This window comes from Vitis vinifera, chromosome 14 (assembly GCF_030704535.1).
Source record: "Vitis vinifera cultivar Pinot Noir 40024 chromosome 14, ASM3070453v1".
In the NCBI taxonomy this organism is placed as follows: domain Eukaryota; kingdom Viridiplantae; phylum Streptophyta; class Magnoliopsida; order Vitales; family Vitaceae; genus Vitis; species Vitis vinifera.
Window position 1 is genome coordinate 17155480 of NC_081818.1, and position 11498 is coordinate 17166977.

General features: G+C 41.8%; 1 protein-coding gene across 1 annotated transcript; it reads left to right on the forward strand.

The window, feature by feature from the left end:
* Positions 1–7969: 7969 nt before the first annotated feature.
* On the forward strand, positions 7970–10429 carry LOC100854386 (uncharacterized). Its single transcript, XM_010662161.1, has one exon. It carries the CDS (start codon positions 7970–7972, stop codon positions 10427–10429), a length of 2460 nt encoding a protein of 819 aa, XP_010660463.1.
* The last annotated feature ends 1069 nt before the right edge of the window (positions 10430–11498 follow it).

The following is an 11498-nucleotide window of genomic DNA, read 5'->3' on the forward strand; positions in this document are numbered from 1 at the left end:
GCTTGGGGCACTTAATCTAGCCTAAAACGTATCCTAATTGATTAATTAACCCAACAGGGCCTACTAATTAATCAATTAGCCCAATCCAAAGATCTTATTCACTTACCCTTGTGCAATCTTACATAATTACCAAAATACCCTTATTCACAAAAGTGAACCTAGAGCCAATTTGACCCTCATAATCCATGCCAACAAGGTAAATAAGCACAGAGAGGAGACCATTTGGGACCCATAGGAGTACTGACTCCCTCACAATCAAATTCTAAAGTTGATTCAACATCCTACTATAGATAATCAACTGAACTCCAATATCCTATGTAAATAATAACGAGACACTGCGTGCTCGAGTCTATGACCTGCTATCCATTGTGTTCAGTCTCCCCATGAACTGGTGTCCATAGTCTAACAAAGTGAAAGCTATTAGCGTTTCAAGACTACCTCTACTATCCTTGAGCTACAGATCCTCCTATTATGTATTCAACTGACATGTATTAGCTCTCAAATAGCCTATGTCAAGTTCCACTTAAGGAACTACTATGGTCATAGTTTCCATGAACACACCTCCTTAGGATCACCCAAGAGGACACACTGTCTCAATCCCATTAGATGTCATGGTGTCTCTATTGAAGATACCTATTGCTACTAGCCTCCATCAACGGTGACCCAATCCATAGGAAATATATGACCAACTTACAATCTCACTTGTAGTTCAAAGCCACTGCTAACTTTAGCACAAGCTCAATATTCTCTCAAGATTAAGAGACAACACAATGAAGTAGCTTGGTGAGATCATAACTACTTGACAGCCTTTAGTCATGACTCACCGTAGGTCCTATCCAATGTGTAACCCATACACACTAATGCACTCACCATGGGAAAACCATCATGATAACCAAGACCAACTATGGACCCGCATTTCTCACATGCGCCCCCACTCAATCGACGAGACTCGCTTTTATTGGTGAAAATTTTGTTTTTGGAAAAGTCAGAGTCGCTACTTATTTTATTTTATTTTAAAGGGAAAATATAAAATATAAAAACTAATAATAAAAACCTTAAAAATTGACTCCATAGTTTTTGGAAAAACGTGTCTTTGAAAAACTCAAGTCTAGGTCTGAGGATTATGTTACTTATTGGGAAGGTACCTCTAGGAGGCAGCACCCCTCTAAGCCCTATAAAGGTCTCTAATAACTAAGTTGAGAGAAATGTGGCAATTAATTGATTAATTGAAGGTACCTAGGAAGACTAAGGTGATTTCAAAAAACAGCATGTCAAACAAGATCAAATCACAATAAATGAGAGTTAGGATGCGTACTCGAACTGTTTCTCAAGCGTTATCATAAAACATCAGAGTTAGTATAGAAATATAGCACACAACATGTATTTAATCATACCGAATCAAGCATACATCTAAGCACTTAAGGATCACATCAAGCATAAATGAAATTCACAATAACATGCATGTTCATAAAATTTCGAAAAGTAAGTGATAGAGAGCATACCTGGATAACATGCATAATTTATAAGATTCCTCAAAAAAAATGCTAGAGTGGTTAGGACAAGTATATATCATATAACATCTTTATTGTGTCTAATATACATTTCCAAAGCCAAAATTGAGCTAAGATAAATCAAATGACTCTAAAAATAATACAAATTCAAGCAAGTACCGAGTCATCAACATGCATATAGTAAAGGGAGCATCACAAAAATAATTTCTAAAAAAATGTCTTGGAGTGGAATTTAATTACAAAAAAATTTTGGGAACAACTCCTACACATCTAGAACAAGATACCAAAATCCAAACACTCATTCAAATGTCAAATTGCAGCAAAGATGCCCAAAAGTTCCAGAAGGTCCAAATTAGGTAAAAAAAATAGTGGCATGCATAATGTATGTTATTTTAAGAAAATGAGATTTGGATTCTAAGGACTCTAAATGAATTTTTGAAATGCACTTTAATGAGGAACATTTTGAGAAAAGGTTTCTTCTCAAAAGGAAAGAAATTATTCGCAAATGACAATACGCAAAGATCAAACATAGGCAACCCAAAAGAAGACAAAATCACAAAGTAATTTTTTTATTTTTTAGTAATCAACAAAACTAATAATGGTGAGAGTAGAGGCCAATCTTCATGATTTTCCGATGGCCTTTGAAAATTGAATTTGACAAAAGATGACCAAAGTGATAAACTGAAACCTTAGATCTTACAAGCACTGAAACTTTAAAAACATGTAATCTTAAGACAAACTCAATCAAGTGCTAAATATTATTTGACCTTTAAAACAGTACAAACAACACATATCAACCAATATTGATGATTTCGAGGAATAAATCTAATCAACTAAACTAATCAATTGAATAAAAGAAAACAAACACATATACTAAATAAAATTAGTCAAAAACTAAGATTAACTATTTTTAAACACGAAATGATAACATGGGGATAGATTAAACTAATTGACTACAATTCTAAAGCATAGAATTAATAGAAAATTGAAATTAACAATCTTAAAACATGAACCAAATAGTATGAGACCAATCAAACTAATTAAAATTCTAAAAAAAAATATCAACTAAAACAGGATCAATCAAAACTATAGTAAAAAAAAAATTATATATTTTTATTTTTATTTATTTATTTATTTATTTATTTTAAAAACATGAATATATCAACGCGAAATGAAATAAATTAACCAACTTAAATTCTAAAACTAATAAACTAAAAGGATGAATCATTAATTAAAATTAACAACCTTTTGATATGAAAAGAGTAGTATGGAATCAATTGAACTAATAAACTAGAATTTTAAAAACATCTAAACTAAAAGATAAATTAAAACTAAACTAAATGAAGTTATGAATTTCCTAATTGAGAGCAAAAATAATACTAATCAAAATTCTAAATTTTAAACCATCATCAAGAATTATCCTGACTCTTAAAAATTCTAACTTTTCTATTATCAACAAAAATTGCCCAAACTAATACTTTAAAAAATCTAATTTGTTAAACTAAGAATAATAAATTGTAACTGCATTAAACAAAAATCATAATTTTCAAGCTAGAATAATGAATCAATAATAATTAATTCATTTAGTTAATAAAAATTAAAAATTAACATCTAAACTAAACATGAATTTACAATAAAATAAAAATTTTAAATGCATAGGTGTAGACCCCCCCCACCCCCCCTCCCCGAGGAGCTGGGAGCCTTTTTTTTATGAGTTTTTGCTGCTTTTCGGACGGCCTCTCAAGTGGGCTGCTTTCAGGCGGCTGAAGGGGACTGACGAGAGGGCAGAGAAGTGCGGCTAGATGGGACGGGGGATACGAACTTGGCTTGCAAAGGAAGACACGGAAAACAGGAGAGGAAGAAAGAAAATGAGGTGAGATCGGCAGAGGGGGGTTTTTCTAGAGGCAGGGGACGTCCGTGTGGGGGATATTCAGACGAGAGAGATGGGGGAAAAACATTGATCTTTTTCAGTAGGCGAGAGAACAGAGGAGGAGAGGCTGGTGTGGAGAGCTTCCGGGGGATGTTCTCTGAGTTAGAGGAGGAAGTTTCGGCTGGAAGCAGGGTAGTAGACTGATCTTCTGGAGTAAAACTTAGAGTCTTGTTGGTCTTTGCTGGAGAAGGACTTCCACAAGTATGATAGTTATAGGTTTATTGATGGTTTTTGGCTGTTTATCACTCTTCTATATCTCTTGTTGATGTTTGACTATCTGTTGGTTTTGCTTGGGGTGGATAATGAAGGTCACCTGATCTTTATTTTGTTAATCTTGAACTCATGTTTGCCATTGTTAATCTTGGTATGCCTTGTCTCTATTATGAAAATGTCCATAGTTGCAGTTGAGATGGTTTTTATCACCTAATCGGAGGGTTCACAGATGACTCATGAAGTAAAGCCTCCTTTGAGAACCTTTCTATTTGCTTTCTTCTATGCTCTGTTTTCATGCATTTTTCATTATTGAGGCCACCTCTGTTTCTGGATCTTGTTCGCTATACGGACTGTGAGAGAGGGAGTTGTTCGTTAGCATGAGGAGGGAGAGAAACAGAGGAGAGGAGAAACTCAGAAGCCTTCTTGTTCATTTCTGCTAGAGGGGAGCTCTCCCAGATCATCCGGAGGGCAAATGAGCTTGGAGAGAATTGTGGGTTTCTTGTTTGAAAGCGCCATGACTGAAGGTTCCAGGGGCAGAGTCCAATGCATCGAAGCACCTCAATAATGTTGTTTTGACTGGCTGGTTGCATCCTTGGATGAAAGTCCATCCAGAAAACCCACCTGTGAAGCAAGCCCCATGAACCCGTCACCACCTTTTCTCTCTCCCTAACCACCACATCCATTTCATACTTCCATGCATGAAGCCCCATGCACAAGGCCACCTCCACCCAGCTCCATTTTCAACCTCCATACCCATCTTACCCTCTTTCATGCCCACGGTACCCATTGCTGGCTGCCCATTCCACTCATCATGCCCGTTTCCTTCAATGATCATACCCGTTGCAGCACCTTCACCTCACCACCTTCCCTAACTGCACCACCAATTCCCTTTCTCTCTCTAAGTCTTCATCTCCCAACTCATTTTCTTACTGATAATGGAGACACATCCCTACACCAGCTTGAGAACCTTTGCATGTGCTACACCCAAAACGGAGCACCATGGTGTACGTTTGCTAAAATTCCACATTTCGGAAAGACATCATTGCTGGCATTGGTGGAATGTGTATTTTCAATGGGCTCATTGCAACTACCATTGCCTATGGCTTTGATAAGAAGGGTGAGAAGAATGCCACCAGCCACACGTTGATCTATATACAATAGGTTATATTTCTAGGTCAACCTATCATGCATTATTTTTTTATATATTGGTTTTCTAAGTGGGATTTTCCAAGGAAAGTTGTTGGGCAGCCCATACACGGCCACTTTTGCATGCCCATTTTCTTTTTCTTTTTCATTTTATTATTATTTTATCCTTCACGCCTACATGTGTTAACAATCTAGTTTCTTTCTCAATTAATTTAGCACTTTCTAATGGTCATATTCTCACTTCCATTCTCACATAATTTCCTAAAAACTTCCAATATCAAAATCTAATTCTTTAAGAAATCTCATTCCTCAAATATTTTTTTTTAGATTCTAATTTTCAAGTTCATTTTAAAATTCCATCTTTTAATAATCCTTCAAAATTCTAACTCCCAAATTTAATCTTCAATTTCAAATTTTTCACTATTCACGTTTATTTATTATTATTATTATTATTGTTATTAATATTATTATCATCATCATTTTAGTTATTTATCTTTAGAAAAATTCCACCTTCAAATAATTTCCAAAATTCCAATTTATGTAATTTAATTTTCAAGATTTCTAATTCTTAAATAATTTCCAATTCTAATTTCTTTCAAAATTTAATTTCTAAAGTCCCAATTTTCATAATTTAACTTTCATAGTTTCTACTTCCCAAATAATTTTCAAAATTATGTTTTCATTCGAATTTAATCCCTAAAATTCTAATTCTTAAATTTAATTTCCAAAACTCCGATTTCCAAATAATTTTCGATACTCCAATTTTCAAACAAATTTCAAAAATCCAGTCTTCACTCCAACAGTTTTAATTCCACTCCGGTTCTCAAACCTTATGTTTTTCTTGGTTTTACATAAGCACGAATGCAATTTTCATAATTCCAGAATAATGGAATTTGTGAGATTAATTCGTGCAAGATCAATCGGGCTTTGGTGGGGGCCCCACATACATGATTTTATGATTGATTGATTTATTTATTGATTTGTTTGTCACGCGTGATTGATTTATTCCACTCTATGACATGCATATGATTATTCTGTGTTTAATTGCTAACATTCGCTTTCATTGAAATAAACCGGTTCATCACTCCGGTACATTCTTTGTCTCTCCTATTCATTCAGTTATTTTTGTTTTGAGTGATATTCATTTGGTATCCATGCTTGAAATTATTCTTTAATTGTGCACTAACCTCACTTTTTGATAAGCGCATTGTGGCTCGTCACCCAGGTACGTATCTATTCTCATTCCGGTATTTCCATATACATGTTTTGATTCTCCTATGTGCATGATAGTTTCGGGTATTCATTGTTTTCCTCATCAATTGCCATGATTGCTTCATTTTATTAGTAGAGACCCGACTTTAGGGGCTTAGAGGGGTGCTACGGTCTTTACCGTACCTTCCCGATGAGTAACCTGACCCCCGAACCCGATCCGGTTTTTCACAAACCACCTTTTCCAAAATAAGGAGTCACACTTAGGGTTTTTCTTTCTTATTTTGTTTACCCTTTAAAAATGAAACAAAAATAAGTGGCGACTCCAAGTCATTTTCTTAATAAATAAAAATCATAATTCTTCAAATTAAAATCGAGCTCGCCATCGAGTGGGAAACGCATTGAGCAGAAATGCGGGGTCCACAAAATGGCGACTCCACTGGGGATTTTTAGAGGGTCAAGCTTGAACTTAGAATGAAGCAAACGTGGTATTCGATTGGACGATCAGTGGATGCTCATATATTGATTGCACATTGAGGATTTTGTTGTTTTTTTTTTTGTGCTTCATTGCCATGACTGTTAAGTACATTGACATGCTGATAGTATTGATTGATCATTTCATATTGCTTAGCGCATTGATTCTGATTGATTATTCTGATCACTTCACATGCATACACTCACCACTCTATATCACTCAGCTTGCTGTGTTGTTTCTCTGGCTTGCATATTATCTTGATCGTCTTTTGAGCATGATATTCATATCGCTATTCATCTTGATAGTTGTAGCTTTTTGTGTGGACATGAGTGATATATCCTGTACTCTGCTTGACTGTATCATGCATGACTGCCCTCCTTCTGCATGATTGCATGTCGTCTGTCTATGTGGGTCTCACTTCTATCCCCCTACCTCCAACTCTCTTGGTTTCGGTCATTCCTTTCATCTTGGTTCTCACTATTGCAAGTGTGAGACCTTCTGTGTGCTTGCTCTCTGACCGAGCCAGAGATTAGGAGTAGGGTCTAGCGACGGGCTATATCGATGCACGGGAGCATTCTGGAGGAGAGCGACACTTTGATGTCGATTGGAGTCCGATCATTGAAGACCTGTATAACCCTGAGCTAGGTTTCATGGATAGTCGTGCGACCAGTGTGTTTCCTCTTCTGCTCTAGATTCTTAGGGTTTTCGGACGCACCCACACCATTCACTGTGCACTTTAGTTGACCATTGAGCGTTGAGAGTTTGAGAGGTTTCACCATAGGAAACCCCCTGGGATGTCGAGGTAGTGCATGTGTGGAGGTGATGACCACCTTGCATGGAAGCACCCCGTCTCTTTTTGAGGCGTGCAGATGGTTGTGTACCGTCGGAGGGTATGATCGCTTCTGCTAGGGATCTTTTAAAGTCCACCCATATCCATCTAGAGCCACCTTCACCTTGTAGGTTGAGTCGTAGATCCTCTGATTAGGACTCTCTCCCTACATGTGGGTGCATCTGTGGGCCTTCAGAGCCGGTTCAGTAGTAATAGGTTTGGTTACCTTCGCAGTAGTCTCTTATATATCTGCTCAGGATTGGATATCAATTTGATTGCTTCCAGGCTACCTTTTGACACATTTGATAGACATTCTTTGTGAAGTTTCCTTTACCCCGCACCTTATCTAGTATTTCCACTATTGTAGGAGTATCGATACGTTCAGTCTGGGTTCGACTTCTTGGATCAGAGTTGGGGGTAGATTGATCAGGGTATCGGACCAGTTAGACCAAAGATCAGATCAGAGGGATATGGATTCACAGATAGTTACCGTCGATCAGTTCGCTGAGGCCATGGCTTCGATTCAAGAGGCTATAGCTAGCCTTGGCAGGAGGATAGATGGGCAGCAGGCCCAGCAGGTCCCGCCCCCGGATGGTGCCCAGTATGACCATACAGTGCCACCACCCCCTCCACCCAGTCAGTCAGCACCACAGGCCATGTCGTTCACCCTACATAGCCAGACTGAGGTTGCTCCGCCTCCCGTCACCGTGCCTACCCCGACCTCAGAGGACCCACATGCTCGCATGGATAGGCTTGAGCAGGGGTTGAGGCAGTTGAGGACTTCCGACAGAGCCATTACTTGGGAGGGTTTTGATGGAGTGCTAGTAGCCAGCTTGTCGGCTAAGTTCAGGATGCCTGACATTGAGAGGTATACGGGCATTGGTTGTCCACGCCTCCATCTCCGATTATACAGCACCGTGATGAGGGCTCATGGACTGGATGAGCCTCAGATGATTACTCTTTTCCCACTATCTTTGAGTGGGGCGGCCCAGCGTTGGTTTGCATCTCTGGAGGCCTCGAGGCGCCGCACATGGGACGACTTGGCCCAGGAGTTCCTACGACAGTTTTCGTTTAACACTGTCGTAGATGTATCGAGGAGGGAGCTCGAGGCTGTGAGACAGAGGGCGGAGGAGTCTGTTTCTTCTTTCATTTCCCGTTGGCGCAGGAAGATAGCTGAGATTATCGATAGACCATCAGAGAGAGACCAGATTCAGATGGTTTTGAGGAGCCTGCAGCCGCGGATCGCCAGACATGTGGTAGGGGCCTCGTTCACAGATTTTGGGTCTCTGGTTATGGCTCTGTATGATGTCGAGGACGGCATCTCGAGAAGTTTATGGACAGATTCTTCCCCTAGTGATGTTAAGGGGAAGAAACCATTCGTAAGACAGAGGTCGACAGATGTTAGTGCTATCAGTTCATCCAGTCAGAGGCCTCCTAGGCGCCATCAGCCGATCCCACAGTTTCCTGAGCCTCATTCGTCCTATGCATCTCATCAGTACAGGCCATGGGCACCTCGACCAGCTTATGATCAGACATATACTCCGCAGACTTTGGCTTTGCCTTATTATGCCTCCCAGGGCATTGAGAGACCCCCGGTTTCCTACACGGCTACAGGACAGCCATGCTATGCTGCTCAGTTCACTGCGAGACCCGCAGCGCCTTATCCCCGACCTAGAGCTCAGCAGACTTCTGCTCCCTTTGCTTTGAGGGCGCAGAGGCAGTTCTCACAGATAGGCATGCCGTTGAACCAGGCTCTTCGGAAGCTTACAGAGGCTGGGTTATTGACTACTCTCACCCCTCGGCCACCGCCTCAGCCGATTCCACCTCAGTTCAGAATGGATCTACACTGTGCATACCATCAGGGGCCTGGACACGAGACCGATCGATGCACTGCTTTGAGGCATGCCATTCAGGATTTGATTGACCAGGGTTTGGTACACTTGGGTCAGCCGAGTGTGACCACGAACCCGTTACCTGCTCACACCACACATGCAGTCTCTCCACCAGCCGATGGCATTCATTTCTTAGAGTTTGATGTGATCAATGACCACATCCACATGCTGAGTGATGATGATTCAGACCCAGAGCCCATCATGCCAGATGTGATTTATGAGACGAGTGGGGTGACTCTGGGTCCTCGGATGCCTGCTCCATTCCGATTAGTTCCCGAGGCGGCGTCCGTGCAGGCTGCCACCATTGAGCCATTGATTTTGCCGCATTACAGTGTCCAGACGCCTTTCATCTTGATCCCGGATGTTGAGGGGGTTCAGGCTCCGTACGTTGATGATTCTCATACTCTGGACATTCAGTATGTTCTCCGAGGAGGTAGAGTGATGAGACAGCCACCTCCAGCTGTTGCCGCTAGACCCTTAGGGGGTACGTCATCCCAGGAGGAGGTCAGAGCAGAGGATGACGAGATTTCGAGGCAGTTGCAGAGCACTCAGGCTCGTATTTCTATCTGGAGCCTTTTAGCGTCCTCCAGTACTCATCGGGATGCACTGACTCGAGCTTTGAGCCAGATCAGAGTTGATACCACGACCACTCCTAAGGAACTCATTCATATGATGACGGCTAGCAGAGCCACTTGTATCGTCTTTTCCGATGACGACTTGCCACCAGAGGGTTCTGGCCACACGCGTCCTCTCTATATATCTGTTGGCTGTTCAGGTCGCCGAGTTCCATCTGTCCTTCTGGACAATGGCTCGGCCTTGAACGTATGTCCTCTGGCCACCGCCATCGCTCTTGGGTACGCACCATCCAATTTCGGTCCATCCACTCAGACCGTTCGAGCTTATGATAGCACCCGTAGAGAGGTCATGGGTACATTGGAGATTGAGCTCCTGATAGGTCCGACCACATTCATCACTATCTTTCAGGTTTTGAGGATTCCTACATCCTTTAACCTGCTTTTGGGCCGACCGTGGATTCACCGAGCTGGAGCCATTCCTTCTTCACTTCATCAGAAAGTGAAGTTCATCCATGAGGGCCAGGTAGTCTCCATACAGTCGGCAGGGGACATGTTCATTTCCGCTGAGCCCGTGCTCCAGATCAGCCATAGCGACGACGACTTACTGATGACCGGGTTCACTTTGATGAGGTACAGACTCTTGAGCTAGAGGACTTTTGCCGAGACTTCGTCGCTATGTCCTTTGACCAGTATGGTAGCACTGTAGTGCTTGATATGATGAGAGACATGTCCTATCTTCCTGGCATGGGATTAGGTCGACGTCAGCATGGACCGAGCGAGTTCATCACCATTCCTGATCATGACGTACCATTCGGACTCGGGTTCATCCCCACTGAGGCCGATTATCTCTATATGGCGCGCTTGCGCAAGGAGAGAGTGAGGGCTCGGTTGACTCATACGTCTTTCTATTACCCTATGCGCCCGTACACCAGGAGCCTGGCAGATTACTTTGTGAGAGCATCGGAGCCGCATGCATCATCCGATGGGATCATCAGAGGACTTAGCACCACCCAGGAGGCCGAGCTTTAGCGCCTCGTCCAGCAGTTACGATTGAGAGACGGAGCCCCTGGCCCTTCGACTTCTATGTTGATTGCTCCTCCCTCCCCAGATCGCACGAGCCTTATGACACTTTGCTTCCCGGATGAGATCAATGATCATGGGACTTTTGCCGAGATTGGAGACGTAGTGGACGGAGCCGTGCCGCGTGACGAGTATGTTGATGAGATGCTTGTCCTGAGCCTGAGCCAGATTGAGGAGACTATTCAACCTGGGCTTGCTTCATCATTTGATCTTTTCGGGGTATTCGCCATCGAGCTTGCCGAGGAGAGCCTGACTGCCCCTGCTCTAGAGTCTGCTGAGGACCTTATAGCTTTTGATGATTTGATTGATAGCCATGTTGGCATTGTTGAGGGAGCGTCAGACTTTGTGGACCCACCTCTTTCATTTGACGTTCTGTCGAGGTTCGTCTCCCGTTCTGACGTTGTTTTCGATGATCCATCTATGGATTTGAGCATGTTTGAGTATTTGCCTACGTCTTGTGATATTGCTTTACTTGTACCATCTTCACCCACATCACAGATATTTGACATAGATGATGATATTGCACAGCATGATTCAGACGATGACTCATCTCCCGATTCCGATTCAGACCCCGTTGATCAAAGAGTTTCACCTACTGTAGGGGACACCGAGATTGTTGACTTTGGCACGGCAAATCA

Coding starts and splice junctions, on each gene's coding strand:
- LOC100854386 (XM_010662161.1), top strand. CDS start 7,970: ATGTCGTTCACCCTACATAGCCAGACTGAGGTTGCTCCGCCTCCCGTC.